Source organism: Monodon monoceros, unplaced genomic scaffold (assembly GCF_005190385.1).
Source record: "Monodon monoceros isolate NGI ecotype Baffin Bay Population unplaced genomic scaffold, NGI_Narwhal_1 Super_Scaffold_9, whole genome shotgun sequence".
In the NCBI taxonomy this organism is placed as follows: domain Eukaryota; kingdom Metazoa; phylum Chordata; class Mammalia; order Artiodactyla; family Monodontidae; genus Monodon; species Monodon monoceros.
In genome coordinates this window covers 13,575,649-13,592,510 of record NW_021703786.1, presented here as the reverse complement: position 1 = coordinate 13,592,510, position 16,862 = coordinate 13,575,649, and the positions used below count along the sequence as shown (strand labels likewise).

General features: G+C 45.1%; 1 protein-coding gene across 3 annotated transcripts in view; it reads right to left on the bottom strand.

Moving 5' to 3' along the window:
* The window catches only part of FAM117A (family with sequence similarity 117 member A), a 42,704-nt gene extending 30,250 nt beyond the window's left edge, over positions 1 to 12,454 (bottom strand). The window contains exon 1 of one of the 3 annotated variants that reach the window (XM_029211874.1): positions 12,187 to 12,454. In XM_029211874.1, coding sequence (XP_029067707.1) covers positions 12,187 to 12,382 — 196 coding nt within the window. In that variant the 5' untranslated portion in view covers positions 12,383 to 12,454. Of the gene's footprint in view, positions 1 to 11,957; positions 12,066 to 12,186 lie in introns of those variants that run through there. The other 2 variants (XM_029211875.1, XM_029211876.1) reach the window with 2 other exon arrangements.
* Between the last annotated feature and the right edge of the window lie 4,408 nt (positions 12,455 to 16,862).

Here is a 16,862-nt window from a genome sequence, read left to right as displayed (position 1 = left end):
TCCAGGGTAAACCTTGTCTGAAACACAAATTAGATGGTCCCTCTAGAAAGAGCCTTGAAAGGTATGACCTTGGGAAGATTTTTCCTACCCTCAATGTCTGCCTGAGACCAATGATAACTTCATAACAGAAGGACGCTCGTCAGGTCACCTCTCCCCATGTGCTTCCAGGCACAAAGGAGGACATGGCAACACATACCACTGGATGGTGAGTTACACCATCTTCCCCTCTTACAATGGGCTTTGTATCTGCTCCTAAATCAAAAGCTGCTTAATAGTAATGACACCTTCTTTCATAAGTCAGGTAAAGAAAAGGCTTATCCTCCTGAAGCAAGAGGAGAATATGATCCAGGGAAACAGTCTGGGGTGTTAATTACCAAGACACCCCATCCATGCCTCTAAGAACTGGAAGGGAAAGCGCAGTGGTCCCAGTCCCCTCCAAACAGACAGCTCTGGCCACTTGCATGGCAGCTCTAACACAGACCTCTACACTGCAGACAACCCAGTAAGTTCTCATCCTCCTGCAACCTGTCCGGATTCCGGATGCCATCCACCGGGCGCTGATTTTGGAGTGGGACAGAGCCAAGAGAATACTGGAGACAGCCTATATAGCTTGATAACTGCCTAAGGACAAACAATCTAACTGTATAAACTGGTGTAATAATATAGTAAACGCTCATGGGTCTATTTCACAGAACTGGCTGGAATCCATGAAAAAATCCTTTGATGCTAACTTAACCACAGTCTCACATTCTAGGGCGGCTGCAGGGAGGCATTTTAGATAAAGGACACATAGTAAAGATTCTCCAAAAACTGTTTTTTCTATGTTAAGAAGTAGAGTCAGACTCATTCACTTACCCCAATTCTGGAAGCTGGTGGGAAATGTCAGTAAGCAAAAATGTCAGGAATAATTCTAGTGCCTTCAAGGAGCACAGATGGATGCAGTGCATGCAGTTTGGAGGGAGAGAATAGGGGCTGGGAATAAACAGTAGTGTCTGAACCTCTAACTCTGCTTAGCGGTGATTACCAGATCCACCCCTTCTGGGGCCCTGCGGTTAGTGGAAAGTTTTCATTGACAAAGAGTGAAGCCCTCCCTTTGTGTATGAAGTTGTAACTCCGCAGGCTCCTGTACATTCACAAGGCGGTGGGCACAACAGACCGACTGGTACACAGGCAAAAAAGCTGTCTGGCCTGGCCCATAATCTGACATTGCTTTCTAGACAAAACTCAACTCCTTTTCCCCTTGGATCTCTACCATAAAAATGCGAAGTAGTATTACTCTATGGCTCTGGCACATGAGAGCCTTCCAATTTCATGTATTTTAAGAAAATGAAGAGAGTTGAGTGAAGAGCAGAGTGAGAGTTTTTCTCAGAATGAGGAAGCAGGTTTCCCTAGAAGGTACCTGGACATCCTGAACATGCTCAGTGTGGATCAGCAGCCTGCTGCAACCCTGCTAACCCCGCTGCCGGGTCAATGTGGGGCACGGACTGGGCTCAGACACACGGCCGCAGGTGCCCAACGGTTCTCAGAATCTGATGCCAACCTTGTCCAGCTCGAGCAGCAGGGACAAGCTGCAGTCTCCTACTATAACAGTCAATACCTGGGCCCAAATCCTGCCTCCGCCTCAGTGTGCTACATGAACTCAAGACGAGTCACTTAACTTCTCTGGGCTTCGGTTGTTCTTTCTGTTAAATGGGGAGAATAAGATATGTTATAAGGATGATAGAAGAAACTTTAAAGAACTCCTGGTACAGTCAAATTAGTCTAGCATATATTCATTTTTTAAAACTTTTTATTTGGAAATAAGTTCAAACATATAGATGTAAGAATAAGACCAGTACCCAGAACACCCACATGCCCTCTACCCAGATTTGCCTATTCTTAAACATTTGACCCGTTTGCTTTATCATTTGCTTTCTTTCACATGCACTTTTCCTCACATACACACTCATACACATGCTCTCCCCTACATTCACACCCAGCACCCACACATTCACACTCAAGACACACACACAGACGCTCACATCCAGATACATACACATACTGTCCTTTGTTGGGGTTTGTGTGGTGGTCTGTCTGTAAACAATCAGGAGGGACAGGAGGGTGGGAGGTTCGAGGCGAAAAGAAAGTAAGGGGGCCGTGCTACTTGGTGATGGGTCCACAGCCCTGCTCCCCGCTCCCTGCCTCCAACGCAAACAGCAAGCCCTCGAGTGTTCTGATTTAGAGATGAACGAGTACACGGACAGGGACCAGGAAAAGTACTTGTTACATAAGGTAGTTGGTCACTCTTTTCCTCTGAACGAGAAAAACCACAAAAAACAACAATAAAAGCATTTAGATGAAGCATGGAAATAGCTTTATTATGTAGAATCATTTTTATAATATTTGTTATAATGGGGCTTTACCTTATGCAGTTGGGAAATAACTGGGAAAGGAAGGTTCCACATAAGTATATGGTTATTAGAATATTCAAGAATTCTACACGAAATCTGGTTTTGTAAGAGAAACAAGGAGGTAAAAGCTGCCCATAACCCTCTCTATGAAGCAGGTCAGGCACTTCTCCATGACACCACGTCCCTAGTTGGAACTTTCTCCTGAGTTCAAGTCCCTTCTGGTCCCCTTAGTGGGCACACACTTGTCTCATAAAGGCACTATCACGTATCACAACGACTCCACTCCCAGTTAACCTAAAGCTAGGAGAGGGAGACACGCCCAGGCAGAGTATGGCAGGGGTGGGGGAGGTCTGGACCAGCCGTCCCCTACATGGAGGACTAAAGTGTCACCTATGACACAATGCCACCTGCACCTAGCCCCCCCCACCACAGAAATGCACCACCCACATTTACTCCTGAGTGCTTTTGGGGGATTCCACATAGTTCCACACAGAAGAAAAACACCCTTTCCTGTAAGCTCCATCTTAAGAGTATCTCCCTGACATAGCCCCAAGCTCAGTAACCATGACCATGACCCCACCGAGGCAGGAAAACCCTGCCTCCTGGGCCCTAGCTGTCCTTGGTTAGCTTCTCATTCCACGTGGAAATTGCATATCTACAACCAGTTGGAAACACTCAAAAGCTGTCACCACATCACACATATAATGTAATAACCATCACCCTCCAATCAGCTGAACCAGGTGGATAGTTACTTATGGGGTGCTGAAGGAACAAACAGACTTCTCTGCAGCCCATTTTCCTCTCCAATTCTCTTCTGGTCAGTTGAACAAATGAAGCTTTGCTCCTGGGATACAGGTGCAAAAGCAGAAGGGAAACAGGCCGGTGTGTGCTGGGCAGGCCGCAGAGGATGCCAGCCTGAGGGGAAATTCCCCACAGACTCTGCACACGTATGTGGGAAGAGCCCTGGATCAGGAGCAAAAGGGCGTTATTAGTCACACGGTCTTGGGCAAGTCACTTCCTCTCGGGGCCTCAGTTTCCTTATCTGCAAAAACAAGGAAATGCCACCTGCACCGGCAGGACTGTGGCAAGGCTGAATGAGAAACGTTCCAGGGTACCGACTGCGAGCAACAAAGAGCTAAACATGCGGAGCGCGTTGTCAAAACTAACACTATCCATACTCTCAGCTTCCCTGAAAAATGCAGGTGAATTTTGGGGCCTTCCAGGGTTGGGATCCACAGACTCTTCCTTTCCACAGAAGCAGCTGCTTTAGACTTCTCCTGTGAACACAAAACTCCCCAGGATTACGGTTCTAATGAGAAAGAGCCCAGGGGCTGCCTTCAGCATTAAGATGTGCACATACCACATGGATGGCCTCCCGTGGGCCTCCTCTCCCCAACTTCGAAATCCAGACGACATGATATTGTGAAAGCTCTCTGGTTGCATCCCCTCTGTCATGCCAAATGCTATGCACTCCACCCTCAACTCCAATTTGTGTGTCATATCTGATGGGCATGAGTTACAAAGACAGTCCCAAATGGGGGCTGGGCGTCAGGCTCTCAGCCAGCTTGCAGGTGTAGGGCAGGGAGCGCATGTGCTATCAGCCGCAGTCCTCTCAAAGCCGTGTGGGCGATCAAACACACATAGAGCACAGAAAACTCTTAAAGGGAAGGCAGTGCGGCAGGTTGGGAAGAGAAGGGGGGAGGAGGGAAGAGAAGCTGCCTTTCTTTCCTTGCAATCACATTTTCACTCTGTTCAAAGTTACCCACAGCTGAGCAGGTTTATAAAACCATTTTGACTAAGCCACCAGGCCCGTGGTTGGCAGGGGAACACAGGCTCCATGGATGACAGTGTAGGTATCAGTGCTTGGGGAATGACAGTGAGCATCTCTTTCCAGCATTTCCCCCATTTGGTGGGGAAAAGAGAAGAGGAATCAGCAGTGCTTCATATAAAGGATGGTGTCTGGCTTGGGAAGGGGGGCTTCCTGCCTGATCATACTTCTAAAACCACCCTAAAGCCAATAGGCAATTCTGCACCCTGGCCTAGAAAAGCTGCTAATTCAGATTTTGTTTTCCTGCTTTCCTTTGCTATACATTATAGCACTACTAGGAATTTGGTGCAAATCTACCTGGAGTGAAAGAACATCCCACATTCATCTGTCTCCTTGGCCTCTCACCCATATCCACATATAAGCCTAAAGCCAGGTCTTCTGGCTCTTTTACAAAATCACAACAAAATCCTAAACATTGGCTGTTTCCATGGATCAACCTGGTAACTAACGGCCCAAGCTCACCCTCTGGCTTTAAGTGTGCGGCAAACAGAACCTACAGGCCTAGCGAAGACATCCATGGAAATGCCACGTCTTCGCCACCAGCTGGGCTTCGAGCCCAATGACCAGGATGAATGGGAGACCAGTGATTTGAAGAGAGAACACTAACACTTCGGGCAGGGTGGGGGGGCCTTGTAAGTAGCTAAAGAGGGGTATTATAAAGGGGGCACAGAGTGTGGGGGCCAGTAGTGGAAAAAACCATTTCAAATGAGCCTGGGGAAGTGTGGTTCACTCTCCCCACCCCTGCTGCCTTTCCAGCAACTCCATCCAACAAGCATTTATTGAGCACAACAATCCCCATCTGCCCTGGCCCTCCCTCTGCAAAAACACTCAAATCTGTTCAAGCTGCAGGGTGAGTTCCATTGCACTTGAACTTGAAACATGAGGTGCCTACCTTTTAAAAAGGCAGGCACACAATTTCCAGCATGGGGCAGAAGGGACTAAAGAGATCTGAGAAAGTTAAAGTACACAGCTGACCAAACAAGGACACACCAGTGCCACTTTCAAAAGGGAAGGGAGAGAGTAAAAATTTAATTTAATGGTAGGGAGAATAATATACTGGCCAATTAAAAAAAAAAAGCCTACTAGAGACATCTCAGTAATTCTCTAATTAACCCTAACTAACACTGAATATTCCTTCACTCTATGCCTCCTCCAGCTTGAATTTACCTTTCATTCATTGGTGCACATGTTAGTAATTTGCTTTTGGAGTTGTATGTTTAACCCTACCCTTGCCTCTTGAGGAGGTTAGACCTCCATGCTCTCCTGCATGCTTTCATTTAGGATCGGATGATGAGGGATGCAAGCGGCAGAGCAGGTGGTAATCTAGACCTACACTCATTAACAAAGCTCCCCCCGGAAAAGCCACCCACCATCTGCAAGATAGGGAGTACAGGGTCAGAGAAGAGGCACCCCAAACTTATCACTCTGCCTGCCAAATACTGCCCAACTCTAAGAAGCCACATCCAGGCAGGCTCTGAGAGAAAACTCCCCCACCCCTGAAGCCTGCCGCTTCAGGTCGACCAAAGCCCCCGGAGGAGTCTTCCCAGGCCTCCCCCAACCTCCCCCCTTTTAGAATGTGCAGGCAGAGCTGAGCCCAAGGCATTCGCCACCCCTGGTGTCAGCTGTCTGGGGCTCAAGAGCAGGGCAGGTTAAGTGTCTGCACACAGTCCAGACTTCAGTTCCAGGTTCCCCAGGGGCTGGAGTTGTAAGTTTTTCTATTATGAAATACTTTGATAGCATTCTTTTAAGTTCGTTGAAGCCACCCTTGATTGGCTGTGGTGCTCCCACACAGTAAAATTCGATTGAGGCGTACTCAGGGCCTAAGAATAAACATTTAAATGACTCCAAGCTGGGCATTCAGCTTTGTAGCGGCCCTGAGGAAAAGCGTGGAGGAGAGAACAAAGTGCCAGGAAGAGTTTTCAAAACCAGGAGGTTCACTGAGGACCATGAGCTTGAATCCTGGGTGAGAGCAGCCAGCTGTGCAGAGCTTCCCACCAGACAGCTGTTCCCAAGAACAAGAGCCCCTTCACAAGCTCCACACAACTGGAAACAGATAATTTACAGCTTCAAATATAATCCAAAAACACTTTTCTCTCTGAGATCAGGATTTGTTTTGGACCCAACAATGTGACTAGATTTGGCTAATGTTTGGTTAATTCATAAACCAGCAAAACAAATAATGGAGCCCTCTGTGAAGACTCAACTCAGGCAGAGGTGGAAAGTTGACCAGATTCCCCACTCAACTTTGCTTTGCTTCCACTCTTCCCTGCTCCCTCTTCTATCCATCTCAGAGGGGGATAAAACTTACTAACTCACGAAGAGACAGTCCAGTCTCACTAAACTAACTTGCTGGTGGTCACCCACCTTCACTCTGAAACGGGAAGGAAACACAAGGTTTTCCCTTCCAGCCCTTTCAAAGGGCTCCAAGCTGCCTGTGGTATAAGAGTAAGCCCAGGTAAGTCTAGTAGAGCATTTGAGCTACTGTCATATAGCATTTGATATATATGATAGTGTCAATAAGAACTCAAAAACCAGACCTGCCCCCAGAATATGTCACACCCTAAAGTCTGAATCCTTTGGCACCAAGGCTCTATGTGAGAGCTGTAAGAATCCAGAGGATGATGCTCCATTAAGATTCCCTGGTGGCGCAGTGGTTAAGAATCCACCTGCCAATGCAGGGGACATGGGTTCGAGCCCTGGCCCGGGAAGATCCACATGCCATGGAGCAACTAAGCCCGTGTGCCACAACAACTGAGCCTGTGCTCTAGACCTTGTGAGCCACAACTACTGAGCCCATGTGCCACAACTACTGAGCCCATGCTCCACAACGAGAAGCCACCGCAATGAAAAGCCCACACACTGCAACAAAGAGTAGCTCGCCACAACTAGAGAAAAGCCTGCGCGCAGCAACGAAGACCCAACACAGCCAAAACTAAAACAAATAAAATAAATAGATTAAAAAAAAAAAAAGAGCCAAGGAATAGTGTGGCCTTGGTGCCCATCACACCATTCATTATAAACTAGCAGAAAATGAAGGTAAAGTGTTCTCTGGCTATTAAAGCCCACCAACCACTTTGGCAACGCTCATATTGCCACCACAACTATGAAAATTTTGCAATCAATCCTGCCTCAAATTTTCTAGAGGACAATCTATATCTGGAACCAGAGAGAACAATGCCCTCTTACCGCCACACCCCACTGCTGTTCTCAGCCCTTCTCCATTTGACCTCAAATGGTTTAAAAAATCCTCGCTCTATGTGACCTAAGTGGAGAGCTTCCGTATGTATAATCCCTTACCGTCCAAAATACTGAAGAACACATGGACGCACTCTCCTTTGGGTACCAAAAAGATAAAGTAGTTAGGCACCTTAGCCCCCAGTTTCAAGATGCCATCATTGGTGATAACATTTAAGAGTCAGATATTTCAGCAGTGCATTTTGCTGACCATGTGCCTAGTGCTAGCAAAGCTGTCAAAAGCAAGCTAGCAGTGTCAGGCTGGGAAGTGCCTGATGTTTGATGCCTCCCAAACAGAAGCTGCCTCAATCACAGGTTTTCAAAGCACAATTGTAGCTCTTAAAGGATTTTAACTGCAGCCCAAGCTTCAATATAGCAAGATGGCTCCGTGGCATAGAAAAGTTACACTCTATTCAATCTCCAGGCTGTTTCAAACCAAGGACCATGGTTTGATGAGGGCTTCGTCTCAGAACTTCTAATAAGCAACCTCCTTTATGTGGTGCCATACCTCTCTAAACACCCATGCCCTAAGGACTAAGTTTACAAGAGCACTGCAAGGAAAGGAGTTTAATAATTACCAATAGCATTTAATAACAATGCTGCCTTACATTCATTGAGACAACCATCCTGGAGAACCTAATGGACATTTGAAATAAACCCTTCCTATGTCCCTGTGAGGAAGTCAGTATCTGAAGGCAGCCATGACTACCACCAGCTCTCAATGATCTGTTCAGAAAAATAAAAGGCAAGGAGAAAAATCCAAAACAGGAGATAAGCCTAAAGTAATTTCCAACTGATTTTGAAATATGTTCACTGCAGTTGTGGGTTGTTAGATTTGGAAGGAGGGTAAGAGGGGAGGAGATGCAAATTTGCCTAACAGTTAAGCTTTTATGGAAATCCAAACTAGTTTATATCTACCGAACACATGTCACCTGACAAGGGTGGGGGTGGGCAGCATGGATTCACATGTGCTGATCTTCTATAAAGATTGAGAACTGACTGGAAGCTGATGATCCCCCTTTCTTTTTCCCTAAAATATGAGTGGGGACACAGGCTTCTTAGTTTTCTTTACCCCCTTAGGATTTTCTGCAGAGGTGTATACAACACACATTTGAAACTCATCTTTTTAATAGGAATATTGGTCAGGAACATCGTTGAAGACAACGAGTAGGCCAATTTTTTTCTGAAAAGTGTCATGTAGTAAATATTTTAGGTTTTGTGGGCTATTCCGTCTGTATCACAACTACTCAACTCTGTCATTGTGCACAACTACTCAAATTCTGTCAGTGTGCAAAAGCAGCCACAGTCAATACCTAAATGAAGGAGCAGGGCTCCATGTGTTCCAATAAACCTTTATTTACGAAAACAGGCAGAGGCTTGGATTTGGTCTGCAGGCCATAATGCCAAACCTCGGTTTAAGAAGAGTCTGGTGGGCAGAGGAGGCACTGGACTCCCCCAGCACCCAGCTGGCCAGTGGGGCTGGTCCACTAGAGAAGAATTTGCAAAGCTGTATTGAACATTAGCTTCTGGACATGGATATGGAGACACTAAACAGAATAGGTAAGACTGGAACCCAGAACAATTCACCTCCTAGCCCCGTTTTGTCCATGATCAGTGGTCCTGGAAGAATATAAAAGTCAGCAGCCTCCAAGTGACTAAAGACATAAACGAGAATTTAATTAAAGGGGAAACTGCAGTAAGAAATTTATCCTGGGTTTCTGTTACCCACTAGTAGCTCTTAGCATCTTAGAGTTGACCTTCATTTTTCTCTCCACTCTCTTCTACCTTCCACACGCCTCGCCCAGGCTTGTTAAAATGAAGCCATTCCTCACTTTATGAAGACATCCCTTACAGATAAATGGCCACAGAAGGTAAATCCTGCTCTTTACACCATAACTCTTTTTTTTTTTAAAACAACATCTAATATACCTAGTCAAGAACACAACAGGGTGTGTGGTGGAGAGATAACTGCACAGCCCTGAGCACTACGTCACTCTGAGATGGGAAACAGAAAGTGACGACACTTAATTGTTCCTAAAACTCCCTCTCAGCTCACATGCTTTTTTAAACAGCTGGGTTTCAGAGCCCTGTTTAGAAAGCTCATTTTAAAAGATGAGCGAATAAAAGTGCAAGGGGAGGCTCTGAAATTCTGAAACCTGCAGTACTGGTTTCAGACCAATATGGGTTTGCTCTTTGAAGCCTGAAAAGGCAATGGGCTCTGGCCAACAGTGCTCTCACCTTGGCTGGGTGGAGAGAATAACAACAATATAAGCAGCAGCAAACACTTCAGAGTACCTTCTACTTGCCAGGCACTGTTCTAAGCACTTTATAGTTACTGACTCATTTGATTCTTATGATGTAGATATTATTATTCACACTTTACAGATGAGGATATTGAGGCACAGAAGTTACTTAACTTCCTCCAAGCCACCCAGCTAGTAAAAGGTAGAACCTGGATTCGACACCCAGGTAACTCTGGCACGCAAAGCCATTCCCTTAAGGGTTTATGACTGCAAGGCTTTTACTTCTATCACATATATCCTACGGGCCCAAAGGAAACCACTTCTGCTACTTCTCAAGGCCGAGGAATGGAAACAATCTGAGTACACATAAAGGTAGAAGTTAACATTCAGAAGACCTGATGTGCTCCCAAACCAAAGGCCAGGAACATTTCCTTAATGTCTGGCCACAAAGAACTCCACAGGCTCAGGCCACTCTTTCCTCCTCCTGTCTTTCCTCTCTCCTGCCTCACTGAGAACTATAGATAATCCCACTACAGACCAGGTAAGTGCCTTATTAGGGCCTCTGGGATACTAATAAGTGGAGAAACAATCCATCAGCCCAATCCATAAGCAAGAGATCACCCAATCTGCCTTAAATCACCCAACAAATTGTGCAGAGCTCTAGCTTCCTATGTTTTTACCAGTATCTTGGGTTCCCTGGCCCTAAAAAAGGAACAGGCCATGTGAAGAACCCAGTCAACCAAAGCTACGCTCTTCTTTCCACAGCGTCCACCAGTGTTTGTCCTTTAAATATTAGTTCTATAGTAGACACAAAATAACTGCTGTTAAAATATGACTGCTAATAGATTTCCAACTAATACACAGGCAGGCTTTCTGTTGATTTCTACTAAAAGCAACTAAGGTTCAGGTGCTTGCTGTTCTACTAACTTCCCTGGACTCCAAGGAAGCACAAACAAAACCAACAGGTTTGTAGTCTTCTGGTTTGCTTTACAGCAGTTCATGAAAAGCATGAGTTTATCTGGGCATTACCCTGCTCTACAGATTCTAGGTATACTTTTACTAGTTGGTTACCATCTTGCTACCAGATTTGACCAAGTTTCTGCGTTCCAAGATGCAATGCTAACATTTACAATGAAGTCCAGACAGACTTGGATTTTCTACTTCAGAGACCCTCTTAATCCCATTCCTACCTAGGAAGGCACCGTAGCAGCTATACTTTCAGGAGGGGGTGTGCTGAAACTAAGTTTAGTAATCACAAAAAGCTCAAGAAACTCTGCTTTAGAGAATGTCATTAACCATCAGATGGCAGGGACCACGACTTTTGTACGTTTGGTAGACCCTGAGGTTTTGGAAGTGTGCAGTGATCTTTTCACATTTGGTGTGAATCAAATGCAAGTCTCACTTTCAACTTCTTGCCAACCTCCTCATGCAAGTAGGTTCCTTTTCCCATTCCTAACTGCCTGCATTTGCAGGGGATCCATTACAACTTTGAGTGTGAAAGCAAGATTAAGCTTGCTCTCCCCTAGTTTCCCCATATCGACCACATTATTAAGCTGCTATTAAGACATCTTTTTGGTGCTGTTCAGAAAGTGTGGGTATTTGCCACAATGTACTTGAATGTAGCCCTCACCCCACTGCCACGTTGACTGACATGCCCAGGACAAAACAGCCTTGATGGGGGGAGGAGGGAAAGGCAGGGGGCAAACTACTCAGGTTCTACACACACACACACACACACACACACACAGACACACACACACACACACGCAATGGTTGGAAGCCATATTAAGCAGGTCAGTGATCTGGGAACATACAACTTCTGGGCCAACCAAGAGGAATGTAGGGAATAGGAGCGGAGCGTTTGTACGGTAGTAAAAGCCGTTAAACTAAGTTATTCCAACGGCTCAGGAGAAATCAGCTCCAGGAGGTGGCAGAAAGGGAAGCCCACGTGAAGTGGTGGGAAAAGGAACTCTAGAGCTGCAGAACGGGATGCTGGTGCCAAACTCAAGTTGGAGAACTAACACATAGCTCCACGGGGCTCTCCTCCATGCCCCTCCCCCTTCCCGTGCAGACATCCAGCGCCCACCGGCTCCTCGCTCCAGCTCAAACCCTGAACAGGGCGCCCCCATCACGCGCAACTCATTCCTTCCTCACACCTCGCTGCCACCCCTGCACCTTCCACTCACCCCCACACGACACCTCTGCCCACTTTTCGGTTACGCCCCCAAAGCCAGCCTCCATCTGCCAGGTTCCTTCCCTCACCTCTCGGCCCCGACTCCTTGCACACTCTGTCCCGGCGGTGCACTCCGCGTTCACGACTCCTTGCTTTTGCTCCTTCCGTCCTCACAGACTTTGCGCGACCCCCTTGCTCTTCCTTCGCCCCATCCACTTCCCCCTCACACTTCTCCCCATACCCCTCCCCCCAGTCACGCGCCCCCCCTCCCCCAACGGCTCCCCTCACCCCCCCGCACCCACTCCAGGCCCGACTCACCTGCGCGGCCACCCCCGTCCCGGCGCTGGTGCGGCTGCTGCAGCTGGAAGGGGACGGTGGCCCTGAGCGGCTGCAGCCCAGCCCGGGGGGAGCCGGCGGGGGCTGGGGGAGAGCAGCCCAGCCGGAGCCCCCCTGCCCCTCCGCGCCCCGGCCCCCAGGCACCTCCGCCTCTGCCGCCCACTGCGGCCCCCGCCATCGCCCGCCCGCCTGACTGCCGGCCTGCCTCGGCCCCACAGCGAGCCCCACACAGCCCCCCAACCCCCGCTGCTGCTGCTTATCTGCCCTAGGAGGTGGAGACCGGCCCCCCTCAGCCCAGAGCCCTCATTGGCCTACGGATCCCCAGACCCCTCCTCCCAACCAATCCTCGGCTTGATCTTCCCACACCAGAGGACGATTGGTCGATATGCCTAGCGATCCAACCTAAGACCCCACCTCCACCCCACCCCTGCCTGCTGTCCCACGTCCGAGGGTCCGCTGATTGGTCCGTCCGGAAGAGGGCTGGTTTTCCGGCGCCGCCAATGAGAAGACGCAGAAAAGGGGAGCGTTACACCCAGTCCCAGGTAGTATGCAAATACGATATCACGTGACGTCAGGCTAAGCGGGGGCGGGACCGGGTGTAAAATGGAATCAAGCCGTAGTGAAATCATTATGGGGGGCAGGGAGGAGTGTCAAACTTTCAGCAGTAGAGTCCGGGCAAGTATGGAGAAACCAATAACTTCAAAAAGCCTTACTTTTGGTTTAACCTAAAAACATTAGTTTTGAATCCTCATAGGATCTCAACGCTGCTGGCAAGCTCCAAAGTAAGTTTCTACAAATTAATGCCAAGTTTTCATAACATTTGCATGCGATTTGCATTATATCCGTGAACTTAATGGCTACTGTGCCTCAAGTGACACCACATTTGTCTTTCTTCACATTTCCAAGTCCTTACTTCTTCACATTTCCAAGTCCTTACTTACTTGGTGTTGGTCCAACCTAAAAAAAAGCAGCTGCTAGCCTGTAAATTAAATTGAGAGTGAAAAGGAGCAGAGTCGTCCATTCCAACTCCAGCTCAGCAGAGTGGAAGGAACAAAGTGACTGAGAAAGTTGACCAAATTTGCACAGTGACTCCATAAGCAAGTCCTGGTCTTCCCAGTTCAATGCTCTCTGACCTACAAGTCAAAATGAGACTGGACGGTCCCCAAAAAGAATGCACGCAGTTGTGAAAATCATATACTATAATATACATGACGAGATTTGGGGAAGAAAAGAGGGTTTAAGTTACTATTTAAAATTATTACTCTTCAAAAGAAAAAATTGTTACTCGTGGTATTCATTAACCATTTTGTTCTCTTATATGGAAAAAGTGAAAGGCAATCAACCCTGGATTGTCTGTGATAAGGGACCATCCAAATAATTAGATAATTCCCTCCAGGTTTATATTTAGCCATGATATCTATTTTTGATCTTGCTACAGATTTATCTTTCTATTTCTGTTTTTGCCCGGCTTAACGTTAAAATGAAGGTATTCCCTGAAGCCATACTAACTAATCAGAGAAAGGGAGGTAATCTGGGAGCGTGCTGCAAGGCAAGGAGAGGTCATTCTTGGGATTAAATATTGAAAGCAGAAAATACCCAAAGTGGAAATTCATGAACTGGATGAATATTAAAATCAGCCTATGTACAGAGAACAAATTGAGGCAATGGAACGTCCTAAAGAAAGGTTTTCTTTGCAAAGAGTATATCCTTGCAGATTTGAAAAATTTACTTCGAGGTCTGACATTTGAAATCTTTTTTACTGACAGGGAGATGCTGTACTCCTTTTCCATGAAGAGGACAACTTTACCAAAGGCAGGTAGGAATGAACAAAAGTTGATGAACTGATGAAAATTCAGTCTGTATAAACTTAACTCAGTTTTTAAAAAAATATCTTGCAATTTATAACATTCCTCAATTCCAATTAGTTCAAAGTCTTCATATACTTTTTTTTTTTTTAAATCCCCATGACAATCTGGAAAAAGAAAACCATGGATTCTTATTATGGTGCAAGTAGAGAAACTGAGGCCCCAAAAGGTAAATCTTTTTGATTCCTAGCTCAGATCTCTATCAGATCTTATTGCACCACCCTGCCTCACATCTTCATTAATAAAATCAGTAATAGTAGCTGATAACATTCAGTGAGTTCCTTTCTCCATGCCAGGTATATATTAAGCATCCTGCATACATTATCTTATTTGATTCTCATCATGACACCTATGAGATGGGTATTATCTCCTCTTCACTGAGTCTTCAGACTGAAGCAAGATTACTTACTGCCCAAGGTTACTCAGGCAGCCTGACTCCAGAGATGAAATACTAATCTCTATTCTTTTAAAACTTTCTTATGAACATAGAAGGATTACTATGTATATTTTACATAAAGAGTCTCCAAAGATGCAATTTGGCTGAGATGTTAAAATTAACTCTTGTCTAGTACTTCACAGCTTTCACGTACATCATCTCATTTAATTTTCACAATAGGCATGTAATAGGTAGAATATTACCAGACAAAGATACTACAAAAAAAGAAAATTACAGACCAATATCACTGATGAATATAAATGCAAAAATCCTCAACAAAATACTAGCAAACAGAATCCAACAACACATTAAAAGGATCATACACCTTGATCAAGTGGGATTTATCCCAGGGATTCAAGGATTCTTCAATATACGCAAATCAATCAATGTGATAACCCATATTAACAAATTGAAGAAGAAAAACCATATGATCATCTCAACAGATGCAGAAAAAGCTTTTGACAAAATTCAACACCCATTTATGATAAAAACTCTCCAGAAAGTGGGCATAGAGGGAAACTACCTCAATATCATAAAGGCCATATAAGACAAACCCACAGCAAACATCATTCTCAATGGTGAAAAACTGAAAGCATTTCCTCTAAGATCAGGAACAAGACAAGGATGTCCACTCTCACCGCTATTATTCAACATACTTTTGGAAGTCCTAGCCACGGCAGTCAGAGAAGAAAAAGAAATAAAAGGAATACAAATTGGAAAAGAAGAAGTAAAACTGTCACTGTTGGCAGATGACATGATACTATACATAGAGAATCCTAAAGATGCCACTAGAAAACTACTAGAGCTAATCAATGAATTTGGTAAAGTTGCAGGATACAAAATTAATGCAGAGAAATCTCTTGCATTCCTATACACTAATGATGAAAAATCTGAAAGAGAAATTAAGGAAACACTCCCATTTACCACTGCAACAAAAAGAATAAAATACCTAGGAATAAACCTACCTAGGGAGACAAAAGACCTGTATGCAGAAAACTATAAGACACTGATGAAAGAAATTAAAGATGATACCAACAGATGGAGAGATATACCATGTTCTTGGAGTGGAAGAATCAATATTGTGAAAATGACTATACTACCCAAAGCAATCTACATATTCAATGCAATCCCTATCAAATTAACAATGGCATTTTTTACGGAACTAGAACAAAAAATCTTAAAATTTGTATGGAGACACAAAAGACCCTGAATAGCCAAAGCAGTCTTGAGGGATAAAAACGGAGCTGGAGGAATCAGACTCCCTGACTTCAGACTATACTACAAAGCTACAGTAATCAAGACAATATGGTACTGGCACAAAAACAGAAACATAGATCAATGGAACAGGATAGAAAGACCAGAGGTAAACCCACGCACCCATGGTCAACTAATCTATGACAAAGGAGGCAAGGATATACAATGGAGAAAAGACAGTCTCTTCAATAAGTGGTGCTGGGAAAACTGGACAGCTACATGTTAAAGAATGAAATTAGAACACTCCCTAACACCATACACAAAAATAAACTCAAAATGGATTAGAGACCTAAATGTAAGACCAGACACTATAAAACTCTTAGAGGAAAACATAGGAAGAACACTCTATGACATAAGTCACAGCAAGATCTTTTTTGATCCACCTCCTAGAGTAATGGATATAAAAACAAAAATAAACAAATGGGACCTAATGAAACTTCAAAGCTTTTGCACAGCAAAGGAAACCATAAACAAGACGAAAAGACAACCCTCAGAATGGGAGAAAATATTTGCAAACGAATCAACGGACACAGGATTAATCACCAAAATATATAAACAGCTCATGCAGCTCAATATTAAAAAAATAAACAATCCAATCCAAAAATGGGCAGCAGACCTAAATAGACATTTCTCCAAAGAAGAATACAGATGGCCAAGAAGCACATGAAAAGCTGCTCAACATCACTAATTATTAGAGAAATGCAAATCAAAACTACAATGAGGTATCACCTCACACCAGTTAGAATGGGCTTCATCAGAAAATCTACAAACAACAAATGCTGGAGAGCGTGTGGAGAAAGGGAACCCTCTTGCGCTGTTGGTGGGAATGTAAACTGATACAGCCACTATGGAGAACAGTATGGAGGTTCCTTAAAAAACTAAAAATAGAATTACCATATGATCCACCAATCCCACTACTGGGCATATACCCAAAGAAAACCACAATTCAAAAAGACACATGCACCCCAATGTTCATTGCAGCACTATTTACAATAGCCAGGTCATGGAAGCAACCTAAATGCCCATCGACAGACGAATGGATAAAGAAGATGTGGTACATATATACAGTGGAATATTACTCAGCCATAAAAAGGAATGAAACT